Below are 25,283 nucleotides of genomic sequence, written 5' to 3' on the forward strand. Positions count from 1 at the left end.
TGATGGTGGTGATGATGGTGCTGACGGTGGTGATGGTGGCAATGATGATGGTGGTAGTGGTTCTTACTGGGTACACGAAAGTGTGCTGATGGGGAAAGTCAGGACATTGCAATTCTGACCCCAGCCTGCCCATGACTCCCCATACCCGTCATACCCTTGGACTAGTCTTGTCCTGTCTGGTCTTCGGTTTCCCCGTGACAAGAGTGGTTGAAATGAGCAGCTGTTCCCTGTGTCTCTGGCCTGGGCTCCTTCTCTGTCCCCCCAAATTCCTCACCACTGCTCCACTGGTGCCACATCCACCTTGGCCCTTGTCTGCCTCCCATTGACTTGCAGGGGATGTCAGGTCCCTGAGCTCAGAAATGAGGTTAGACACCCGTGCAAACAGCTGCTGACCCAGCCCTAGTCCTCAGCAGCCTCCACCACTGCCAAGATTCCTCCTCCTCCCAGAAGGTGATGATGATAAGCACGGCTCACTACACTGAATGTTTCCCAGCGAACAGGCATCTCCCGAGATCCACACCTTCAGCTGGGCCTACTATCATCTCCACTCCAGGGAAGAAACAGAGGCTCAGGGCCGGTGTGGCCTGCCTGTGCCCCCTGGGCTGCCAAGCAGTGAGGCCAAGAACTGAAATGGGACAACCTTGTTCCAGAATCGATGCTTGCACAGCCAGGCTCCACACCGTCCTGGAGACAGCAAGGTCACCTTGAACCTCCACTCACACACTCAGCACTTTGTCTGCTCTGGAAGAACAGAAGTGGCATCCACAGAGCACCTACTGTGTGCACGGCACCACACACCATCATTCTCCATCCTCACACAAGACTGGAGAAGGGCAGCTCAGCGCATGCAATGTGCCCAGGCTGCCCGGGACAGAGAGAGGAGCTGGGACGGTGCAGCCCCGGGTGTTGCTTTCATGCTGCCAATACCAAGCCCACGGCCCTGTGAGGGTCGGGCAGCTGGGGCAGCTCTGGACGTGTTCCATGGCACGGGGCTGCTTTCAGACGGAATCTGCTGCAGGGAGAAGGGGCCCAGCATCACGCAGAGAGAACCGGAAATGTCAGCGACCTGGGTCCCCGGGTCCTGCCTCCCCCCGTGCCTGGAGACCAGAAGACAGAGGTGGCTCTGGCACTCTGCTGTGCAGCCCCGCACCCTCTGGGACACTCTGAGAGGAGCGCAGCTCCCACGGCCCTGAGCACCCCCGGCCCGGTAAAGGGTGTGGAGCCAGAAGGGGACTCTGCCCTGAAATACACACACATCAGCACAGCACGGTGGGACTCTGTCGTCCAAGGCATGTACAGGAAAGAAGAGCCGCGGCTCAGAGCGCAGAGCTGACCATGGCTGCGGGCCTGGTTGGCACAGCTGCCCGTGCAGCCACCGGAAACCCGGCCCGGCGACACTGACCTCGCCACTCCAATGTGTGGCCCTGGCGTGCCCAGTCCAGGGGACCAAGAGACCAGCAAGGTGGGGACGGGGCCCCGAGAGGCCGGCACTTGGGGAGAAAACAGCCCCAGGCCTTGCAAGTCACAGCAGACGCAGACGCAGGACCTCCCCATACCCGGGTCTCAGTTTCTCCATCAGCTCCAGGTCAGAGCAGCACTAAAATGGCTGCGAGCCCCGATTTCAGAGTCCTGGGGGTGTCCTATCTTCCGCCAAAGCCCTCCCCAAGGTCCCCTCTTTGTGGCAAAAGCCCACAGCCCAGGAGGTCCGAGAAAACCTCAGGAACTTGGCCCAAGACCGAGACAGCGTAGACAGCACTTCTCCGCCCACTGCGGGTGCCTGAACAAACGGGGCTTCCTCAGTGACAACGGTCTTTTCGGAAACGCCAAGCCCAGGCCCGTCGGCAGCAGAAAAAGTGCCGCGTGTCTGCCCCAGAGAGCGGAGAGCGGGCCGGATGCCCGGGGCAGCGGCAGGCGCAATGACCCAGCCCAGGCCATTTTAGATTTCCGCCAGCCATGAAAAAAGCACTTCTTTTGAAAAATAATTTATAATTCACACTGACTGCCCAGCAATTACGCCCAGCCGGAGGAATGCAAAGCGTGTTTTGCCCAGGGAACCTCAGACATTAAAGCCGCGTGCGCCCATCCATCTCTCGCAGCGGGGAGACAGCTGAAGGCTGCCAGGGGCCCCCGGGGGAGGGCCCGGCCCCAAAGGCTGCCCCTTTTGGGATCATGTTCCTTCTGTGGCTGAGACGGTCAGTGAGGCGGGGCTGGGAGCTGACCTCTGAGCAGGCTGGTGGGCACTGGGACCCCCACATGAGGGCTCAGGAGTGTGTCTGCTGGCATCCCCGAGGGGGGCTTTGTGTGGGAGGAGGCAGGTGACCCCCATTTCCAGGTGCGAGGCTTCCTCAAGCCCACAGCACGGGGAGGGCGGGGGGCCTGGAAGTGGCTTCCTAACACCGGTCCCACCCACTTCCCAGGAGTCAGCCCGGGGGCACAGGGCCTGGGTTGCAGTCTCAGCTCTGCCCCGTCTCGCCAGCACTTGTTTGGCCTCGGCTCCCACAGCTCTGTAACGAGGAGTCTGACCAAACTTCAGAAGCAGAGGTGGAAGGGAGGCCCCAGTCGCCCCCCAACCCCCTTCCCCCCGGTGTCTCCAAAAATGTCCCTGTCCCCTCCACACCCCAGGAGCTGGAGGTGTCAGAGCTGTGGCCTGGGTGGCAGCAGGGTGGACAACAGCCCTCCAGGGGCCTGAGGATCTCTCCAGCACCTTCACACAGAAAGCCTGGAAAACTGGAGCATTGATAGCAGCTGCCAGGTGCAGCGGCTCAGACTTGTAATTCCAGCACTCTGGGAGGCCAAGGCAGGAGGATCGCCTGAGCTCGTGAGAGACCAGCTTGGGCAACATATCGAGACTTCACCTCTATTAACAGAAAAAAAATGGAAAATAAAAATACATACAGCAGCCACTCGTGACTGGCCCCTTCTGCAGCCTGCAGACGCACTGACAGTGGGGTGACATGGCTGGTGATGCCTGGCCGTCCCCACAATGGCCCCAGATGGCTGCATCACGGCCTCATCCCCTCGCACTTCAAAGCTGGGAGGAGCAGAGTCACGCCACAGCCACACACCCCCAAAGCCGTGAGGTGAAGCCCACCAGAAAGCCAGTCCCGGCTCCCACGCACGGCTGTGGGGCAGCAACTTCAGTCTGAAGGCACCGCTGTGGAACCCAGCATGGCAGACCCCAGGGCCAGTGAGAAGAGGAAGAGGCCCAGGCAGGCGGAGTGGGGGTCTCGAGCTGTGAACAGCGCCCACTCTCCCTCCCGCCTGGGCCTCGTGAGGTGGACATGCCAGGCAGATCCCGGCTCTGGTCCCCCCATGGATCAGGGTCCCCCACGTGCACACTGTGGGACCCTCAGCACGTCACATCTGCCTCGGAGCTCCTGAGCCCGCCGTCCTGCCCCTGAGTGAGGGTGCACACAGGCCCTCCCGGGCTGCCATGGCCTCACATGGACACTGTAGGGCACTAAGCCCAGGTCAAGGCTCGGGGACCCTCCGTGACCTTAGCAGCGTCCTCAAGGCTACAAGTGACAAACTGCCTGTGCTGAGAAACGGAGAAGCCCCGTACTCTCCTGGCCCCACTGGCTGTGCGGGGTCACTCCGGATACCGGTCAGCGGGGGCTGAGGGGCAAGGAGGGTCCAACCTCCGCCCCAGACTCAGGTTCCAAGGGGGTCTTGGGCTGCCCAGGCAGGTGGGTTCTGGATACTCCAGCACAGCCTCCACCTCAGAATTCTACATCCACTGCTTCCAAACGCTGGGGTCCTGGGTAAGGATCAGGGTGAACAGAGGACCCCAAAGCTTACAAGAAAGAAAAACCAGGCCAGGCACAGTGGCTCACACCTATAGTCCCAGCACTGTGGGAGGCTGAGGCGGGAGGATCACTTGAGTCCAGGAGTTCGAGACCAGCCTTGATGGCATAGTGAGACCCGGTCTCTACAAAAAAACAATTTTTTTAGATTAGTTGGGCGTGGTAGCACACGCCTGTAGTCCCAGCTACTCGGGAGGCTAAGGAGGGAGGATGGCTTGAGCCGGGGAGGCGGAGGTTACAGTGAGCCGAGATTGCACCACTGTACTCCATCCTGGGTGACAGAGTGAGACCCTGTTTCAAAACAATTAAAAAGCAAAAAAGTAAGAAAGAAAAAGCAAGTCTGGGGAGTGCTGGCTCCGGGCTGGGCCCCTGCCTGGGAGCCTAGAGGTGGGGTCAACCCCATCCTTCCTCGCATAAAACGGGAAGCGGTGGAGGGAGCAGCCTCCCAGATCAGACACTCTGGGATCCTAAACTGGAGTCAGAGTTCACATTTCGGGCGGTGATCCGCTTCCCGGAGACACCGGACCGGGTCTCCCACGTCCCCCACATCCCCCCATGTCCCAGCTCGGGGCTAAGGCAGAAACAGGAGCAGTGTGAGGAGCTCGGGGCCGAGACAGAAACAGACACCATCCTGCAAGTGCTCCCGTCCAAACCGGCCCTGCGCGGCCAGCTATTCTTAGCTCACAGGACCCAAAATTAAAACAGAGGAAGCGCCAGCTCCCTCCGCGGTTTGGGAACTTCCCTGAATATAAGGTTCCAACCACAAAAATCCCACAGCCGGGAGCGACAGGGCGTCAAGGATGGCGAGGAAACGGCTTATGCAACGCCGGGCCAGGTGCGCCCAGAGGAGACGGGAACCGCTGTGCCCTCTTCCTGCCCCAAAACCGCTCCAGCCCCTCTCGGAGGGAGGGTCTCAGGGGACCCCTTCCAGGCGGCAACAGAGGCCTCCCGGTAAAGGCAGGAGTGAGCGGGTTCAGACAGAAGAGAGAACGTGGGACTCCTCTGAGGAGGCTGCATCTCACCTGCTCTGTGTACTGAGGTATCCCCGGCAGTGCGGGAGCCCCAGGCCCAGGGCGGGCACCCAAGCAATGTCCCATAGATGCATGAATGATGAGCTCATGAGGGGCAGAGCCTGATGAAACAGCGGTCCCAAAAACTGTGCAAACACGCCATCCACAAAACACAAGAGCCGGCATCGCCGTGGGCCAGGACAGGCCGGCACCAGCAGGACATGGTCTCGGCCCATGACCATCAAATCCTCGTTCCCCAATCAGAGGCCGCACTCCTGAGAGGGAAACCCGGGGCTGCACTTGCTCTCCCAGCTCACGGGGCTCTGTCCTAAACCATCCCACGGGACTCTCCCCAGGCCTCCCCTTGGGTGTCCTGGAACTGCGGCTCCCTCCTTAGGAATCACACCGGCCCAGGCTGGCCTCGGGCACGGAGTGGAGGGAACCATCCCAGGGAGGGGATGGAGGAGAGGCCGAGGACCCCAGCAACACCCACCTGGCTCACCCCCTCCTCGGCTGGGCTGGACCCCGGGACCCCAGGCCCCGAAGAAGAGGGCTCGGAGCAGACGCTGTCCGGGGCTGCCTCGGCAATAAGCCCACCGCCACCAGGTTCTGCTGCGTCACCCCCGACCAGCTCAGGGGACCCCGGCCCGGCAGTCATGGCTGGGTAAGGACCGAGTGGAGGGGTGTGGCTGCCCAAACCACAAGTGCCCGCCCAAACCACAGGTGCTGGCCCCTGGAGGCCTCTGCCCAGCGATGGGACAGAAGGAGCTGAGGACGAGACCTGAGGCCATAAGGGGACTCCCCCAAACTATGAAGGAACCCCAAGACCATGGGGGATCCCAAGACCATGAGGGAACCCCAAACTATGAGGGGATCCCCCAGACCATGAGGAGACCCCCTAGATGAAAAGGGGACCCCAAACCATAAGGGGACCCCCAGATCATGAGGGGACTCCCCCAGACCATGAGGGGACCCCAAGACCATGAGGGGACCCCAAATTATGAGGGGATCCCCTAGACTATGAGGAGACCCCCAAACCACAAGGGGACCCCAAACTACAAGGGTACTGCAGACCATCAGGGGACCCCCCAGACCACTGTGGCAGGCCCAGAGCTTCCCAGGACAAATGGCCTCACAGGCTACCCTCACTGGATGGCCCCAAGCTGGCCCAGGGAACTGGGCCCACGTCAGCTCTGGTCACTGCTGCTCTCAAGCTCCCACCATGGCTCCCGTGCACTCTGACAGCATGACTCCTGCAGAGGCTGCAGGTCCCCAGCCTGGAGCCCTCCCCGCCCTCTCTGGACAACACCTCACTGCCCCATCTGGGAAGGCCTCCTCATCCACACAGCTCTGCAGCCCCAGCCCAGGCCTGTGCTGCTGTCCCTCAACGCTAGCAGTCCTGAGCTGCTTCTGGCACTCGGGCGTCCTGCCCCAAGGCTCTGCTCAATGCCGCCTTATCAGGGGGTCTCTGAGGCCCCTCCACGGAACAGCAGCCCCGCCCACCACTCTGTCTGCCTCCACCTGCTTCTCAGCGTGGTCCTTCTGCGCAGGCATTGTCCTCTGGGGCTGGGTGCTCATGGCCACCTCCACCAGGACAAGACTCCAGCTGCCCTGCCTGTGATCCCCACGGACCTGCACCCAGAACAGGGCCTGGCAGGTGGCGTGTGTGCAGGGAGGGCGTAGACGGTTCTCTCCCTGGAAAGGGTCCTCCCCGGGCTCCCCAAGCGCTCACCTCCAGGAGCCCCTGCAAACACCAGCCGTGGCAGCTAAACTGGCCCATAGGCCCCTACCGCCTACAGCAAGCACAGGCATACACACGTGTCTGCACACAGCACGCACCGTACAGGGTACACGGCTCAGAGTACATTTGGCTGCATATACAAAAAAAAAAAAAAAAAAGCTAAAAGCCCAAGCGTCAGTCCCCACACACAGGAAGCCTCGGGGTGAGCAGCCACCGTGTCAGCAGGCAGCCACGCCTGACACCTCTTTGCTCTGCCACCATGGCGAGTGGGTTTCACACTCCAAGTCACCTCCTGGCCCAATATGGCAGCTGGAGCACCAGCCATCACGACCACAGTCCAGACAGTGGGAAGGAGAAAGGGGAGGACAGTGAAGGGGCCTCCCCGGCCACCTGCCTATCTTCTAAGAAGCTTCCAGAATCCCTCCACCCCTTTCCACTCCTCTCACAGGCCAGATCTGTCAGGGAGGCTGGAAAGCGACTTTTCTCCAGGTGCGTCCCCACCTTGAATAGAGCCAGGGTTCCCAGGGACGCCTGGCCGAGGTAGGTGTTGGCCCTCTCTGTGCTCAGGCAACAACTCACCATGAGGATGCGGCGGTAGCTGTCCCGGTCGATCCCCCAGAGCTTGAGATCCGTCTTGGCTCTCACGGTCGCGGCCCTGGGGGTGCCGTAGATGAGCGCCAGCTCCCCGAAGCTGCCTCCCTCGCTGATGTTGGTCACCCACTCTCCGTTCACGTACACCTTTGGGGAGCAAGAGAGAGAAGCGTCACAAGGGCCAGGCAGGGTAAGCTCCTCTGCACCCCGGGCAGCAAGGCCCCCCTTAGCTCTCTCCAGAAAGGGGTTCCTGCAGGGCGGGGCACAAATCCTTTTGCTTGTGGGCAGAACCCTGCGTTCCCCAGCAATGGGCCTGTGCACCCCAGTGCCCACCCCACCCCCAGCAGTGCTGGGAGCCGCAGTGGGACAGCATCAGACCCCCACGGCAGGAAGGCCCCGAGCCGCCAGTGCCGATGAGACAACCACACCAGAGGCGGAAGCACCCGGTCCCCAGCCTGCCTCCCAGGCAGTGTCTGATTCAATTCATCAGCTTCTCACTTAGCCTGTCTGGGCCTCAGTTTCCCTAGCTGCACCATGAGGAGTTGGAGCCTGTGATCCCCACGGGGCTCTGTTCTGGGGCCCCATCTGCTTCCTCTCCACCCCAGGCCATTCCTCTGTCCCCCCTCCATCGGCACACACCACAGGGTCCTGATGGAGCTGGGCGGCCTCAAGTGCAGACCTCTCCTGCCAGGGTCTCCCTCCCTACGGGCAGGGCCTGAGCTCCTCGGGCTGGAGTCTGAATGGGTGCCCTATGGCTGGGCACCACAGCCGAGCTGCGCCTGGGAAGGAGCCCAGACAAGATTCCCTTTCAGCCCGCGTGGGCCGCCGCCCCCACACAGGGCGCCTACTATGCATTGACCATCACAGTCGGGTCCGTGCAAGAATAGTGCAGATTGTTTATTATGCAGTGATTATGCAGATTCAGTTACTATAAATTGACACAATACGTGCTTTATCCCCCCTGTGTGTCAATGAGCTTAAAGAATAGTTCCCATTGGCAAAGCAGTTCCCACTGGTTGCATATCGGGAAAGAATGGATTGCGATGAATCATGGAATCAATTCTTACTGAAATCAATGACTCATTATTTGGATAATAACTGAGGCACAGAGTCTTCTCTCTGAAAGAAAAGGCCACGCAGGTGTAACTCCACAATTAGGTGCAAGCAAGCGCTGGGGAGAACTGGTCAACCACGAACATTCGTGGGCACGGGGACGACCACTGAGCAAAGAAAGGCAGACTCCACCTGGCGGGGATGTGGCGATCACCTCCACCTGGCCCGCCAGGCTCCCCAGCTCCTGGAGGGAGGCTAGAGCAGGAATACAGGGCAGAAGAAGCACCAGCTTCCCCCCAGTGATCCCCTCCAGGAATCAGAAGACAGCCGTCCTTCCACGGAGCCAGGGAGCGCCCACCTGGGCGTGCAGGGATACGTGGAGGGGGCAGCAACTCCAGCATTTTAGGGGCAAGGGGACCTCAGAGAACGCCCTCCAGAACCTCTGCCTCTTGCTTCTCAAAGGGGACCCGGAGCTGGGGAAGGGCCTGGGATGGCCTCTGGGCACAGTCTGGCCTCCCACCTTATGGCGGACACTCCCACGTTGCCTAAGTTTTTGTAAAAACCAGTTTATGGAGGCAGAACTTGCAAATAGGAATGTGCCCACCTCGTGTGCAGCCCGGTGAGTTTCATATCGCTCAGATGGGGTGGGGAGGGCTCCACAAACTCCCAGGGGACTCTTCCCCAGAGGGATCCGGAGCTCACCCCGTGGGTCTCACGGTGTCTGTCCGTGCTGCGGCAGACGGATTCCAGGGTGCACAGCACATTGTGCAGCCAGGAGCATCCCCATACTGACATGCACGCCTGGGGTGGCACTCGCCGCTGGCTCAGCGTCAGCAGGCATTCTGCACCGAACGCCGTCACCCTCCAGTACCCTCTGCACCAAACACCATCACCCTCCCTCCAGCACCCTCCGCACCAAACACCGTTCCAACGGGGCACCTCCCTCCAGCACCCTCCACACGGAACACCTTCACCCTCCCTCCAGCACCCTCCACACCAAACACCATCACCCTCCAGTACCCTCCGCACTAAACACCATCACCCTCCAGCACCCTCTAAACACCATCACCCTCCATCACCCTCCACACCAAACACCATCACCCTCCAGCACCCTCCGCACCAAACACCATCACCCTCCAGCACCCTCCACACTAAACACCGTTCCAACAGGGGCCCCGCCCTCCAGCGCCCTCCGCACTTCTGTTCCCATGCAGGGGCCTCCTGCTGAGCCATGAGAGCAGTGTGGACTCAGAAGATGTGAACCTGAGGTCAGCAGGGGTTTGCTTGACACGGGAGAGCCAGGGAGGCGGGTGACATCTTATGCCCAAGGAGGTGAGTGAGCCTCTTGCCCCTTCAGGGGCCCCTCTCGAATGGCTGCTCAGGCAAGTGGCAGGACACTCCCCTCCCTTGGCAAAGAGCACGGGGGCCCTGGGAGCAGAGAAGGGTGAGTCTGCACAGAGCCAGCCCGGGATGGCCGCACCTCCCACCTTTCTGGGGTTCTGCCCCAAAGGGGGATCCATGGCTGCTGCGGCCGCAGGCAGGACCCGGGGAAGCTGGGCCTGGACACACTGCCCGTGAGGCCCAGAGAAGCCCATGGCCTCCAAGAGCTCCGTCTGCAGCCTCAGAGGAAACCATTGTGCGGGTCCCACAGACGGCCAGGGCCACACTGTGCTCGGCCGCCCGGAGGACAAAGGGGCCATCCTTCTCAGGACACTGGTCACTGTCACCGCTCCCGGCACAGTGCGGGCCCCACCCCCGCTGGTACGCATAGGGGCTACTTCTTGTTGTTGTGTCTCAGTTTTTTTCGTTTTCTCTTCCCTTTTTTTTTCTTTTTGAGACGGAGTTTCGCCCTTGTTACTGAGGCTGCAGTGCAATGGTGCGATCTCGGCTCACCGCAACCTCCGCCTCCCAGGTTCAAGCAATTCTCCTGCCTCAGCCTCCTGGATTACAGACACCTGCCCCACCACGCCCGGCCAATTTTGCATTTTTTTTTTTTTTTTTTTTTTTTTTTTGAGACGGAGTCTTGCTCTGTCGCCCGGGCTGGAGTGCAGTGGCCGGAATTTTTAGGAGAGACGGGGCTTCTCCATGTTGGCCAGGCTGATCTCAAACTCCTGACCTCAGGGGATCCGCCCGCCTCGGCCTCCCAAAGTGCTGGGATTACAGGCGTGAGCCACGGCGCGCGCCTTCTTTTATTTTAAAAGAAGAAACAATGCCCCTGCAGGGCAGCATTTACACTCCACCATCACTGCAGCTTCTCTGGCTGAGCACTGAGCTCACACCCGGCTCTGCCCTGCCCCCGCCCACCTTCACTCGCTCACCCTGTGTTTAGAAGTAGATGGTGGGGTGGGGGTGCCAGGCTGGGGCAGGTGCACGGGCAGGGAGTGTGTAATGTGGACAGAGCCTCAGTTTAAGAAGACAAGAACATTCTGGAAATGGACAGTGGTGACGGTTATAAAATAACATGAGGCCGGGCGCGGTGGCTCAAGCCGGTAATCCCAGCACTTTGGGAGGCCGAGACGGGCGGATCACGAGGTCAGGAGATCGAGACCATCCTGGCTAACACGGTGAAACCCCGTCTCTACTAAAAAATACAAAAAACTAGCCGGGCGAGGTGGCGGGCGCCTGTAGTCCCAGCTACTCGGGAGGCTGAGGCAGGAGAATGGCGTAAACCCGGGAGGCGGAGCTTGCAGTGAGCTGAGATGGCACCATTGCACTCCAGCCTGGGCGACAGAGCGAGACTCCGTCTCAAAAAATAAATAAATAAATAAAATAACATGAATATGCTTAATGCCACCGAACTGCAAAATGGTTAGAATGATCAATGCGCATCTTTTACTACAATTAAAGTAGGGCCGAGGGTGGTGGCTCACACCTGTCATCACACACTTTGGGAAGCCCAGGCAGAAGGATTGCTTGAAGCCAGGAGTCTGAGACCAGCCTGGGCAACATAGCAAGACCCCACCTCTACAAAAAAACTTTTAAATTAGCTGGACGTGGTGGTGCACAGCTGTAGCCCCGGCTTCTTGGGAGGATTGCTTGAGCCCAGGAGTTCAAGGCTGCAACAAGCTATGATCGCACCACTGCACTCCAGCCTGGGTGACAGAGCTAGACTCCATCTCAAAAAAAAAAAGAAGTGTAAAAACACAGAACACAAGACACACCCTGAATAACATCCGATCAGATCGCAAAGCTGAGGCGCCCTGCTCTGGGATCACCAAGCCGAGGTACCCTGCTCCAGGGTACACCCAGCTGCCTGGCGGTGCAACCTGGCCCCCCAGAAACAGCTCCTCCCCCAGACGTGTTGTGTGAAACCGAGGGAAGCCCGGGATGGCCAACGTCAGCGGGGTCGACGTGATGCCAGGGATGGGGAGCAGAAGGAGGGAGTCCTGGAACAACAGGGGCCCGAAAACAATTCGGGGAAGACTCGAGCCCCAAACAGGGCTTGGAAGGGAGCTACGTTCCCGGGCCCGTGAAGTCAGCAGCTGAGTGTCCTTTTAAGCAGAAATGCTATGTTCCATGAATAAAATACATTGGAAGATATTTTTATACTTAGAAAAATGGATTATAGCTCTTGGCAACACACAGATAGCAGCAGGCACTTTTGGAGTCTCTGGAAAACCATAATTTAAACCGAACCTGGTGCTCTTGGCAGTTGGTCACCTGGCCGTCCCCCTGAGGCGCCGCTGGTCAGAGGGCAGTGTCCACCCTGCAGAAGCGGGTGACGTCCACCTCCAAGCCCTGCTGGCTTAAAGGGTCAGGGCCGGGTCCTTCAGAGGACGGCTTCCTGCTGGGCCTCGGGCACTTGGCCGGGCGCAGTGACATGCCCACGGCAACCGGCCATCCCTTCCCGCCACCCGGAATAAAACCAGGGTCCCGCTAGCCTCAGGAACCCACTCGGACCCCGGGTAGCCCTAGTCCTGCAGCCCCGAACCGGGGGTATATCCATTTCATCGCCCCAGGGAGGCAACTGAGAGAAACCAGCAAACAAAACACAGCACCCAGGGTTCACACAGCAGCTGGACAGGGCTGCCTGGAGCTGCCATGCGGCTGTTCCCCTGGGGGCTGTAATAACAGTAATTATTATAATACATATGCCCATAACTCACCCGGGCTACCCGACATGCCACTTTTTTATTCCAGATTCCTGACTGAGCATCCTTTGATTTCCTTAAATGTGGGCTTCACCCACACTGGCCCTGAGGGTTTACCCTGCACGCGAAGGGCCTCCCACATCACAGGGGGCCCCCGCAGGCAGCTCCTGTGCCTGGCCCCACCCAGCCCCGCCGGGCACTCCCTGCCGCCCACCTCTGCCCTGGCTGGAAAATCTGAGATTGACAGAGGTGCTTGGTGTTCGTGCACAGCCGCCCGGGACTCGGGATGGTTCCCACAAGTCACAGTCGGTTCCCGCGGGGGGCCCGGCCATCCCACATTAGCCTGTAGCCAGGAAGCGGGCATCCACCCACGGGGCTCAGACATCCTGGCTCTGGCGGGCCGGGTCCAGCAGGGGCCTTAAAGCTGACTCTGTGCCTGACCCAGGGCTGGGGAAGGGGCAGGGACGGGCGGTGGCGGGGAGGGGGAAGGGGAGGGATTTGCCAGGATAATATATTTGGGGAACTCCAGTTACACTAGGGTGACCTCACTCTTTCCTTTCTCAAAATTGCCTCCCAACGTCCCTGAGCCTGGAAAGAAGCCAGCCAGGACACCACGACGCCTCGCGTCTGAGAGAAAACCATCTCCCCTCCATTCAGGCTTCAGCCCCAACCCCACGCTAACCGGGCCAGGGCCGGGGCTGGGGCTAGGAGGGGATGCTGTGAGCTCAGGGCTGGAGGAAACGGTCGCTGCTTTTAAGTGGCTCCGGGACCAGCCTCTCCCACTGCCCTGTCATGTACGAGTTACATGTACGAGTTACAGACGGCGGCGGGGGGAGCGGGGAGGGGGGTCTGTCCTGCTGGAAGGACGCAGGGAAGGGAGATGCCTCACTGAGTTCAGAGGTGGAGAGGTGGGTGCAAGGAGGAGGAGGAGGTCCCGCCAAGACGCCGAGTGCCAGGTCGGCCGGGACAGCAACACCTCCCAGCCCCTTTGCTGAGGTCCTGGCCCAGGTGGGGCTCCCAGGAGCCTGGAGGCCAACAGCAGAAAGACGGGGACCTGATCCCTCTGGCAGTCCCAGCCCCCAGCCCCTCACACCCTCGCCTCTCCCAGGAAGTCCTCAGCACGCTGCCGGCTGGGGCCTGATGCGGGGGCAGGAGGGTGGCCACGCATACTGAGGATTAGGACAAGCCTGGGGCATGAGTGGTGGGCGTTTCCTCTGCGGGGCCAACAAGGCTCTTGTGGTGCGTGTGTTGGGGACATGAGATGGGGTAGGGAAGCTGCCAGGCGGCCAATGGGTTCCTGAATGAAGGGGCACAGGAGCCGCGCAGACAGAGGCCCCATCACCCTACAGCAGGTGCCAAGAGCAGAACCTCAGGAGGGTTATCTCAGTCTCCCCGGCAGCGGTGAGCTCTGTTCATTTTTCTGAGTAATATGGAAATGGCATGGCTCAGCCACACAAGGGCCTGGGCAAAGGTCACGGCCAGCAAAGAACACAGCCTGGGTCCTCTGAGTCCCGAGTCCACGCGGTCCTGACCTGTCCACCATCCTCCTCGAGACACAAGTTAGGCGGGAACACACCCTGGGCGCCCCATGTGGGTTTCAGCCTCCGTGAGGGAATTCTGGGTAAAGGGTTTGTCTCTTCCACATCTGTTCATTTAGGAGAAGTAAAGAATGTGGAAAACAGAATTCCTGTGGGTGGCCTCAACCCCAAGCTCTGCTGATGCAAACTGGCACCTTGAAGATGTCTTTGGAATTTAATTGGATATGTGAATGACATCGGGAGACACAGAAGAGGGAGAGGCATTCCACAGGGGAGGAAAGGCCTCCGTGGGGACCTATGGGGCTCCCAGGCCCACTGCGGGGAGGCCTGGTCCCTGGTCATCTGTCGAGGTCAGTATCTATCAAAGCCCAGCCGCAAATAGATGAGCTGGGCCTGGCGGGGTCTTGTGGGATGCGTAGGAGTTCGTGAGGCACAGCAGGAATGAGAGCAGAGGGGACAGGAGGGGCAGAACCACGGTCAGGACATTCATTGGCTAATTTCCTGTTCTTGGTCCCTCTCCCCCATTAAGCCACAACCTCCCCCACACCAGAGCAGGCACCAGGTCCTCCCCGTCACAAGTGCCAGGCATAAAGCAGGCACTCAATAAACATCCAGGAAGGAGATGGCAGGGGAGGAGGTGACATGATGACTCCAGGACCCAGAGTAGAGAGGGATGGGGGAGGAGGTAACACCAGGACCCAGAGTGGAGAGGGCAGGGGAGAAGGTGACACCAGGACCCAGAGTGGAGGGGATGAGGGAGGAGGTGACACCAGGACCCAGAGTGGAGGGGATGAGGGAGGAGGTGACACCAGGACCCAGAGTGGAGGGGATGGGGGAGGAGGTGACACCAGGACCCAGAGTGGAGGGGGTGGGGGAGGAGGTGACACCAGGACCCAGAGTGGAGGGGATGGGGGAGGAGGTGACACCAGGACCCAGAGTGGAGGGGATGGGGGAGAAGGTGACACCAGGACCCAGAGTGGAGAGAGCAGGGGAGGAGGTGACACCAGGACCCAGAGTGGAGGGGATGGGGGAGGAGGTGACACCGGGACCCAGAGTGGAGGGGATGGGGGAGGAGGTGACACTGGGACCCAGAGTGGAGGGGATGAGGGAGAAGGTGACACTAGGACCCAGAGTGGAGGAGATGGGGGAGAAGAAGACACCGGGACCCAGAGTGGAGGGGATGGGGGAGGAGGTGACACCGGGACCCAGAGTGGAGGTGACAATGGGACCCAGAGTGGAGATGGCAGGGGAGAAGAAGACACCAGGACCCAGAGTGGAGAGGGCAGGGGAGGAGGTGACACGGTGACACCAGGACCCGGAGTGTGAACTGGAAGAGGGCCTGTGAGTAGCATGAGATTTGGGGCTGGGGAAAGCGGTGGGTACAGTCAGGAACCCGCCCATCCCACACCTCCTGCAGAGGCGGCTCTGCCCTCAGCACTGCTGACCACTGGGCAGGCCTAGGTTGCCAAGGTCTCTCTGGGATCAGCCCTGCCCCGTCTGCTGGGGGCTCAGCCCCACTCCCTGCAGCCCCCCATCAGGCCCTGGTGTCTGGATGCCGGGCACAACGGGGCCACCTCCTGGGATGAGCCCAGGCCCCAGGACGATGCCCGGCTGGGATGCTGGCTGCATCCTCCTCTGTCTTCTCTATTTCCTGGGCTGGGCTTTTTTTAAACTCAAAGCAAAGCCAGCAGGAGATGACTCTGTGGCCTGGCAGCCGAGTCCAGGGTTGACCCGCCAGTGCCGCCCTCCAGCCTTCCCCCTCCACACTTCCTCTGAGGCCAGGCAGTCCCCGGGACCTTTGGCACCTGCCTCAGTTTCCGTCTTTGGGGGAGATAGGAGCACCCCACTCCCTGACACAAAGGTCTGCCCCAGAGGCCCGGTCTAGGGGCCCAGCCCATGGGTTCCAGCTCAGGACAGAGCACACCAGGGAGAAGAGAAACCGGCTCTTTCCCCGCCTGTGCGGGCCGGGCCTGAGGCGCGTGCCCCTCGCGGGGAGGTGGGACCCCTGAGTCATTTCCTGTGCTATCAGCTCCGGAACAGAGCGGGCCTGCTCAGGTTCCCAGAAACAAGGCGCGATGGGGGACAGACTGCGGCTGCCACGGAAACAAATGAGAAAATGCCCTCCCCGGAATAGCGTGGCCTGGACAGAGGCACAGCCACCGGAGGACAAACCCCAAAATAGCTCGTGCCGGGCAGCGGGGGATGGCATTGCCTGCACAGCAGAGCACGGAGGCCACCTCCCAGGGCAGGTGGGCAAGGAGAAGGGCAGCCAGGCATCCCAGACCCAGAGATGACTCAGCCAGCCTGGGAAGCAGTGACCATCTCGGGTGTCACAGACCCTCAAAGCACCCTGCACTGTGGGGGCATCCGGGCCGTGTGCAGAAAGGCCGTGAAGAGACGGTCTCAGGAGAGGTCATCACCACGAGCAGCAGAGGGTCCTTCGAGGGAGGCGTGGGACATGTCTGCTGACGCCCACTGGGAACTGACATTTAGCAGACAGCAGAAGGAGAAGCAGGAGCTAACGGGGTTCCCGGCAGAGCAGGGGGCACACACCAAGGCCCTGGGGCTGCCAGTGCAGGCAGATTCCAGGAACCGAGGGAGGATGGTGTCACTGAGGTCCTTCCCGGTGACTACGTCAGGGGCTCGGGCCTGATTCAAAGGGAAACCAACTCCTAGTGGTGCTTTCCCAGAGGCTGCGCCATCCGCTCCGCACTGGCAAGGTCAGGCTGCCATGGGCGGGGGAGCCCAGCGGGGGATGAGGGGACCTCAAAGCTTCACACCAGAGCACCCGGGCTCTAAACCAGACAGCGAACGAGATGGGAGCCAGAGGCTCTGGGCAAGACCGGGCTGTTAAGCCAGGGGTGATGCCAGCATCCCGGCCTGGCCATGGGGCACGAGACAGGGTCTCCAGAGGAGGGGATGCTTCTCCTTCCAAAACAGTGGGAGCATCTCATAAAAGGATGGGTCCCTCTGCTCTTGAGACAAGCGTGGGAAGATGACACAGTGAGACCCGACTCACGGCTTGGACGTTCTGAATGGGGAGCCAAACACAGGTGGAAAAGGCCGCCGCTGTTTGACCATGACGTCGTCGGCCCTATGGGGTCTGTAAGCACACCACTCTCCCACCCACTTTGAGATATTAACATCCCACGTGGTGGGTGAGCCTGGTGTATTCACCGGCCTCAGATCTGGAGATGGTGCTGGGTCAAACAGAACCACCCTGGCCAGCACCCAGCAGTCCCAGCCCGGGGATAAGCAGAAGACAGTGGCCCTGGAAGACCCGTGGCCGCTGCCACCACCTACCAGCATCACCCTCGTTTCCCTCTGCACTTCTGATATTCCCATATTCTCTTCTAAGACACAGCAATTACATTTCTGGATTAAAACCCTAGAAATACGGCACTCAGCGCAGTGTTTGTTGGGAGCCTGGTGCTGCACAGAGGGGCAAGTCTTCACACAGGACACGCAAAGACGCACTATTTTCCAAAGAGAGTGATACTCACATCCACTTCCCCTTGATCAATGACATAGAAGTTGTCTCCTTCATTCCCTGTAACAAAAGAAGAAAGTCAACAGATACAAAGTACATCAAGACATAGAAGTTACAGTCCCTCTTGCAAACAACTATTGCAACACTGTTGCATAGACCCTCCTCAGGCAACATCCTGGGTGCCATCAATTCTTTTTTAATGACAAGACTATGGAAACATTGAGATAACTCATTAAAGAGCCTGTTATAAAGTTTCATTAGTGAACTTTCTGTAAACAATGAGAAGTGTTTTTGTTTGTTTTTTGTTGTGTTTTTTTTTTTTGAGATGGAGTCAGGCTGGAGTGCAATGGCACAATCTCGGCTCACTGCAACCTCCGCCTCCCAGGTTCAAGCGATTCTCCTGCTCAGCCTCTGGAGTAGCTGGGATTACAGGTGCGCCACCACGCCCAGCTAATTTTTTTGTAGTTTTAGTAGAGATGGGGTTTCACCACATTGGCCAGGCTGGTCTCGAACTCCTGACCTCAGGTGATCCACCTGCCTTGGCCTCCCAAAGTGCTGGGATTACAGGCGTGAGCCACTGCACCCAGCGTTACAATGAGAGTTTTATACGTGTGTGTGTGTGTGTGTGTGTGTGTGTATAATTCTAGTATATTACTTTAGTTTTATACATACATGTATATATTTTATTTTATATTTACTTAGTTTATACATGCATGTATCTATTTTATACATACACACATATATGTGTATATATACATGTATACATGCATGTGTGCACATATACATGCATATATGTACACATATGTGCATATTATATATGTGTGTATGTATGTATAAGTATATATATATATATGCTTGTAAAATTTGAGACAGAGTATTACTCTATCACCCAGGCTGGAGTTCAATGGCGCGAACTCAGCTCACTGTAACCTCCGCCTCCCAGGTTCAAGGGACTCTCCTGCCTTAGCCTCTGGAGTAGCTGGGATTACAGGCGCCCGCCACTATGCCTAGCTAATTTTTATTTTTAGTAGAGACAGGTTTTCAACATGTTGGTCAGGCTGGCCTCGAACCCCTGACCTCAGGTGATCCGTCTGCCTTAGCCTCCCAAAGTGCTGGGATTACAGGCGTGGGCCATCACGCCTGGCCTTATACTATTTTTCTTTTTAAGTGCATAGTCCATTTTTCCCCTCCGGGCTTTGGCTCGGAGGAGCAGGCGGAACATACCTTGCTGTATAACGGTCTCCCCAGCGATGTGAGTGACAGGGAACATAGCATCGAATATGTCACTGAAAAGCAAAACACGATAAATTAGGGCTGCAGGCAGCATGGGGACATTTAAACCCTTCCTCCCCTCACTTCACAAAAATCACTTCACAGTCATCAGGGAAAATGAGAAAATCCATGAGAGTTCAAAGAAGAAAATTGAAATCCTTCATGACCCGAGGGCCGGAGATGGCACTGCGAGCCCCGGGCATACAGCCTCCCAGCCCCATTTCTGTTCTATGCACAGACGCAGTTTGCTGTTTTGGTTTTTACAGAAATGGGGTCACACCATACGTGCATTTTGAACTCCATTTAGAAAAACAAAAGTAACAATAGATTGTGAACATTCTCCCGCCAGTAAATACAATGCTACTAGAATACAACCAGCAATCTGCATTTTTTTCCTTTCAGGGAGAACACTTTCAGTCCAAGGAGAATCCTGGGACCCTTGACACAGAAGGGAGGTTCGGAGCCTCTCTGTGGAAAACACAGACCTTTCGTGACACGCAAACTCGAAGCTGGTGAGGCCGAGTCTTGGGGCTGTGCCAACCGGGCAGCCTGACTGTCCAGTGTTCCAAATCTGGATGTGAAATGGACCATGCAAACAGGACCCAAGGGGCATGGGGGAGCTGGCAGAGGTGCCCGGGAAAAGTGGGGAAGCACCTGTCAGCCAGGAAGGTAGAGGGGCACCTGCCCCAGAACATGGTGCCAGCGTCCCACTCTTATTAATAGATGCAATAACCACCTTCGGAGACTGGACCCCTCAACGAGCACTTAGCCCACAATGTGATGCAGAGAAACCAGAGACCCAGGCAGCGAGTGCACCCACGGGGACGCTCCGAGGGCAGCCTCCTGCCCACCCTGATGACTTAAAAAGGAGATTCTTGGAAACCTTTGCCGGCCCACAGGTGCACCCTGACTCACGGGGATGGGGGCTGAACCACCCAGGAAACAAATATAAAATCAAAGATCCAGACAGCCCTGACCCTCCCGGTTCCAGGGCCCATGAATAAGGCATTCTTAAAATAGTGGTTGTTTTCTCTTTATTTAAGAAATGCTTCTTTTTTGAGTCCTTGTTCCCAACTTCCCGGGCAACTCAGTTTCCTGTTTCCTCCGGGAGGGGGGCAGAACTGCAGGAGGGGTCAGTGGGTGGCAGGGCTGTAGGGAGGGCTGAGGAGGGGTCTCCACTGTCCTCCCACCTGGGGAGGGGTCAGTGGGTGGCAGGGCTGTAGGGAGGGCTGCGGGGGGCGGTCTCCACTGTCCTCCCACCTGGAGAGGGGTTAGGGGGTGGCAGGGCTGGGGGAGAGCTGGGGGAGGTCTCCACTGTCCTCCCACCTGGGGAGGGGTCAGTGTATGGCAGGGCTGTAGGCAGGGCTTGGGGGGGGGTCTCCACTGTCCTCCCACCTGGGGAGGGGTCAGTGTATGGCAGGGCTGTAGGCAGGGCGGGGGGGGGATCTCCACTGTCCTCCCACTTGGGGAGGGGTCAGTGGGTGGCAGGGCTGGGGGGGGCCTCCACTGTCCTCCCACCTGGAGAGGGGTCAGTGGGTGGCAGGGCTCGGGGAGAGCTGGGGGCCTCCACCGTCTGCCCACCTGGGTGGTGGGGCTTGGCCATGCTGCCCCAGCCCCAGTCTCAGGCACCTGGCCCTGGTGGGGATGTTTCCTGGCCACAGCCTCCCTGGTGCACATCTGCAGGAGCCGTCCTGGCACTGTGCTCTAAACTGCATTTCTTCAAAACCACAAAGAATGGGTTCTCAGAATGAACAGATCTTTAAGAAATCATTTTACAATTCCTCCCTCTTTTTTAAAAAAAAAATATTTCAACTTATAATGGTAAAATATTCCATTAAAGGCCGTAAGTAATCAAACGGACACTGTGTACCCCCCACCACCCAGCTCAGGACCACACTGCCTCCACCGCTCTCTCCTGGGAAGCTGTCCGGCATCACAGCTGGGGCCCGGGTGTGGAGGCCAAGTGCCACCTCCAACATGCTTGCTCTGTGTCACCACTTCGCACATGGGCATCCGTGATCACACGTGTGCACCCGTGAAAAGCGTGCATTTCCAGGGGTGTCTGCATCACTGCATGTCACTGACATAAAGATACCCTTTCGCAAATCTATTCTCCCTCCTGACACATGTTTTCTGAAATGCACCTGGGTGAAAACACAAATCTGGAAGCTTCTTTGCTCCTTTTATGGCTGCCTAGCATTCTTTTCTTTGAAGAGACGGGGTCTCATTCTGCTGCCCAGGCTGGAGTATAGGGGTGCTGCCACAGTTCACTGCAGCCTCAAACTCCGGGGCTCAAGGTGTCCTCTCACCTCAGCCCCCCGAGTAGCTGGGACTGTACAGGCACGTGCCGCTACACCTGCTTATTTTTATTTTTTAATAGATGGGTCTTGCTATGTTGCCCAGGCTGGTCTCCAATTCCTGACCTCAAGCGATCCTCCTACCTCAGCCTCCCAAAGTGCTGGGATTACAGGGGTGAGCCGCTGTACCGCCCTACCTGGCATTCCCTATACGAACACCCTCGTTCCTTCACCCGTTCCTGCCCAGATGGACATTTTCAGTGCTTCTGGTTCCTGCCATCACCCGCTGGGCCACGATGGACACCACAGAACTCCCCACGAAGAGGGAGACTGCACCCCGATGATTCGAGGCTCACGTTCCACTCACGTGCGTCCACCAGAGCCTGAACAAAGGCAGGGGTTGGCTGAAACCTTTCCTGGGAGGTTTCGATCTCCAGACGGGGCTGTTCAGTCCTTGGTATCAATGAAAGTCAACTTTCCACACACCCAGGTGCCTGGGCGTGGCCCCGTCCAGAGCAGCCCCTCCTGGAGCGCCTCTTAAATGAGCCTCGAGGGGTTGCTCTGTTGGCCACACAGGTGTCCCTCACCTCCCCAGGTGTGCGCCTGCAGAGAAGGCCTAGTCCCCGGCTCTGTGATCAGCAGAGCCCAGAGAGCCCAGCCTCATTTACCAAAAAGGTCTGGGAGCCCCATTTTTCTTCAGAAGAAACTTTAATGCCCGAATGTCGCCAGCTCATCTCCGACAAAGGCCTGAACTAGACGTCTCCAGGCAACAGCCCCAAGCTGCGGTCAGCTCTGCCCACGCCGCCCGCTGCACAGCTTCACCCTGCTTTTCCACCGTCTGCCCCTTTCACACAAAACCCCCATGGCTTCCTCTCTCTCAGCACTTAATGGAATTAAAAGGCCCCGGCCTCCTCTGTCTGTAAAAAGAAAAACAGTTTTCTCTTCTAATCCAGCAGTCACTCTGGAAGGTTAAGTGAAGCTGCTGGCTCCGATTTTAAATCGTCTCACATGGGGGTGCCCCCCCCAACCCCATCAACAAACACAGCTTAGCACATCTGCATCAGGGGCTGTGCTGGGTTCTGGGGACACAGAAAGCCTCCCAGCACTCAGGCCTGGTAAGAGAAAGAAAAACACGAAGACATTCCAGCCAGCCCTTCCTGCGGGGGCCGAGGGCAGAGCCCCTGGTCTGTCTCTTGCTCCATCCTCACCCGCCCCTATGAGGTCAGCACTGCTGTTCTGTCCAGTTTCCAGATAAGGAAACAAGACACAAAGTAACTTCACCCAAGGTCAAGAAGCCAGGAAGAGGTGAAGTCAGGCTGAAGCCCGTATCATCAACGCTCCTCCACTGTCTGGCTTCCCTAGGTGCAGAGTCCTCCTCCAAGCAGAGCACATGCCTCCCTCTCACCCACCCCTCCCTCTCTCTGTCCCTCTCCCTCCCTCTCTCGGTCTCTGTCTCTGTCTCCATCCGTGCCCTTGACTGGTCTCTAAGCCGGGGGCTGAGGACTTGAGCATCTGGGACAGACACCACCAGATCTCTTTGGGTAGGAGCCCAGTAAGGACCCCCTGCTGTTTGGGTCGTGGCTGGCCAGCGGTGCTCAGTCAGGATGGTTTCCAGGAAACGGCCCGTCTTGGGTTCCAGTCCCACCTGGCCTGTGGCTCAGAGATCACAAATCTTTTGAAAGCCCCCACCCACACCACTCCCAGTGCTGATGCCTCCCCCTCCTGCAACACCTCAGTTCCTGTACTTCTTACTCTGTGGATGGCTTCTGCCTCCCACGGCTGACTCCCCGCCTCCCACAGCTGACTGAGCTCTGAGATGGAGACCACATGTTCACTGCAGGCTGCAGTGCCGAGCCCAGGTCTGACTCAGAAGGTCCTCAGCACAATATGGATGGTTGGATGGGTGGGTGGATGAATGGACACATGGATGGACAGGTGGAAGAGCAGATGAATGGATGGATGGATGGATGGATGGATGGATGGATGGATGGATGGATGGACAGGTGGGTGGAGGAACAGGTGGGTGAGTAGATGAATGGACAGTTGGACAGGTGGGTGGATGAACGGATGGATGGATGGATGGATGGATGGACGGACGGATGGATAGATGATGGATGAATGGATGGAGGGATGGACAGGTGGGTAGATGAACAGGTGGGTGAGTGGGTGGCTGGATGGACGAATGCACAGGTGGGTGGATGAATAGGTGGGTGAGTAGATGAATGGATGGATGGATGGACAGGTGAGTAGATGAACAGGTGGGTGAGTGGGTGGATGGATGGATGCATGGACAGGTGGGTAGATGAACAGGTGGGTGAGTAGATGGATGGATGGATGATGGATGGATGGACATGTGGGTGGATGAACAGGTGGGTGAGCAGATGAACGGATGGATGGATGGATGGATGGATGGATGGATGGATGGACAGTAGGTGGACTGACAGATGATGGATGGGTGGCTAATAGAGGAGAGGAAGGAGGGAAAAGTGAATGAAAACACAGATGCCTGGAAGGATAAATGGAAGGATGGCACTGTCTCTTTAAAGGCACTGCAACAAATATCAAAAGCTGTTGAAGCAGCCACCCTTGGGACCATCAATTCCACATTTAGGAACTTGAAGAAACAACTGGATGACTATGAAAAGATGTAAAAATATTGCAATATTATTCACTGAAGCACTATCAGCAATAGAGGTTTTAGTAAACAAATCACAGTCCTTCTCAGCAACCTAACACCGTGTGGTCATTAAAGATGGTGCTGTAGATACATGTAACAAGGAATAAAGGTGTTCATGGTGTTGCCAGTGAAAATAGGGTGTTGATGAAACTGCACAATTTAAAAACACAACCATAAAGTAAATAACCTAGAGGCTATGCATCGTAAGGCTAATAGCAACTGTGGGGTAGAGAGGGGGTGGGGTTGGGTCATTTTAATGTGTTTTTTTCTTTTCTTCTTTTTTCTTTTTTTTGGATTACTTGTACTGACTTGTATTTGCTAATTTTCTATAATTAAATTGTAAATCTGTATAATTTTTAAAATGAGGCCGTTCATCATTGGGGAAGACACTACATGCACTCTTAAAGGCAGACTTAAGGCTCTTAACATTTTTAAAGTAACCAAAAGAGGCAAAATGTAGCCTTTAAAACATGAAAATGTGCTTTTCTGCGTGTGGCACAGACTCCAAGCCCACAACGCCTGAGGAAGTGTACGGGATCGGAACCAGCAGCTCTGTTCACAGCCAAACTCGCCTTCAAAAGGCAAGGAGATAGCACGCCAAGCTCAGCCCCCTGAAATCACACACGTGGGGTTGAACGTGAGTAACTCAGCCCGTCGTTCTGCTCTGTGAATTCGCTCCAATACCTGCAGAAACAGGTCCAGCTCCCACTACGAGGGCCCACCGACCTACATGGTGCACCAGGGCCGGCCTGGAAAACACCATCATCTCCCAGAAACGCCACTTCCTTCCTCTCCCAGCTGCCCCGGGCCTCCCGAGCCAAGACAAGCTCAGGTTGGGACTCGCACAGGAATGCTCACCTGAGAATGTTTCCGGAAGCCCCTCCACAGCCTGCAGAGACCTCTCCCAGCCCCAGGACAGGGAGGCCTGCGGAGCCAAGTGGGTGCAGTGCTGTGAGGTCCCCACAGGGACAAGCAGGGCTGCCACCAAGCGGGTGGGAGACACCCAAGGACTCGTCCACCACCCAGGGAACCAGGCTGTGAGGTTCAGGTCAGCATGGCGGGCGGGAGGTGTGGGGCCCACAGAGGGGAGGGGAGCCAGGCCCAGACAGCAGACGCCTGCAGACTCTGCACCCCCTGTGCCCGACCAGGACAGGCCAATGCAGGGCTGGGCACTTCTGCAGACTCACAGGAAGCCTCTGTCCATAGTCCAGCTACATCTGCCCAACCTCAGCCACTCAGGACTATCTGCACACAGAACACTCAGCAGCATATATGACAGGATGTGCAGAATGACAAATTCAACCTGCCGCATCAGCTCCGAGACGGTGGAACCCGGCGAAGACCCAGGTCTTCTGAAAAAAGGCTGGGTTGAATGCCTTCCGCCCAAGGGAATGCCCCATTTACATCCTCTCCTCTGAACTTCGCTGCCACAGGCCCTGGTGCTGCCCCACTTCACAGACAAGGAAGCTGAGGCTTAGGAAGCTGATGCGGGCTGGATGTGGTGGCTGGCTCATGCCTGTCATCCCAGCACTTTGGGAGGCCAGGCACCGCAAGGAGGTGAAAGGATCACTGGGCCCAGAAGTTTGAGACCAGCCTGGGCAACATAACAAGACCCCGTCTCTATAAAAAGTAAAAAAAAATTGGTTGGGCGTGGTGGCTCATGCCTGTAATCCCAGCACTTTGGGAGGCTGAGACAGGTGGATCACTTGAGGTCAGGAGT

At 57.7% G+C, this 25,283-nt stretch overlaps 1 protein-coding gene and 1 long non-coding RNA gene across 6 annotated transcripts in view; one reads left to right on the top strand and one right to left on the bottom strand.

Annotated features, from left to right (window-relative positions):
* Nucleotides 1–25,283, bottom strand: part of PRKAR1B (protein kinase cAMP-dependent type I regulatory subunit beta) — a 180,833-nt gene that overhangs the window by 41,809 nt on the left and 113,741 nt on the right. For all 5 annotated transcript variants that reach the window (XM_025378438.1, XM_025378440.1, XM_025378437.1 and 2 more), the window contains 3 exons: nt 18,542–18,603; nt 17,331–17,377; nt 7,134–7,292 (listed from right to left, as the gene is read on the bottom strand). In XM_025378438.1, the coding sequence (XP_025234223.1) occupies nt 7,134–7,292; nt 17,331–17,377; nt 18,542–18,603 (268 nt within the window). The remainder of the gene's footprint in view (nt 1–7,133; nt 7,293–17,330; nt 17,378–18,541; nt 18,604–25,283) is intronic.
* Nucleotides 13,728–19,623, top strand: LOC112620176. Its single transcript, XR_003118484.1, has 2 exons — nt 13,728–14,177; nt 18,992–19,623. It is a non-coding gene; the product is annotated as an uncharacterized LOC112620176 (long non-coding RNA).

This window comes from Theropithecus gelada, chromosome 3, assembly GCF_003255815.1.
Source record: "Theropithecus gelada isolate Dixy chromosome 3, Tgel_1.0, whole genome shotgun sequence".
Lineage (NCBI taxonomy): Eukaryota > Metazoa > Chordata > Mammalia > Primates > Cercopithecidae > Theropithecus > Theropithecus gelada.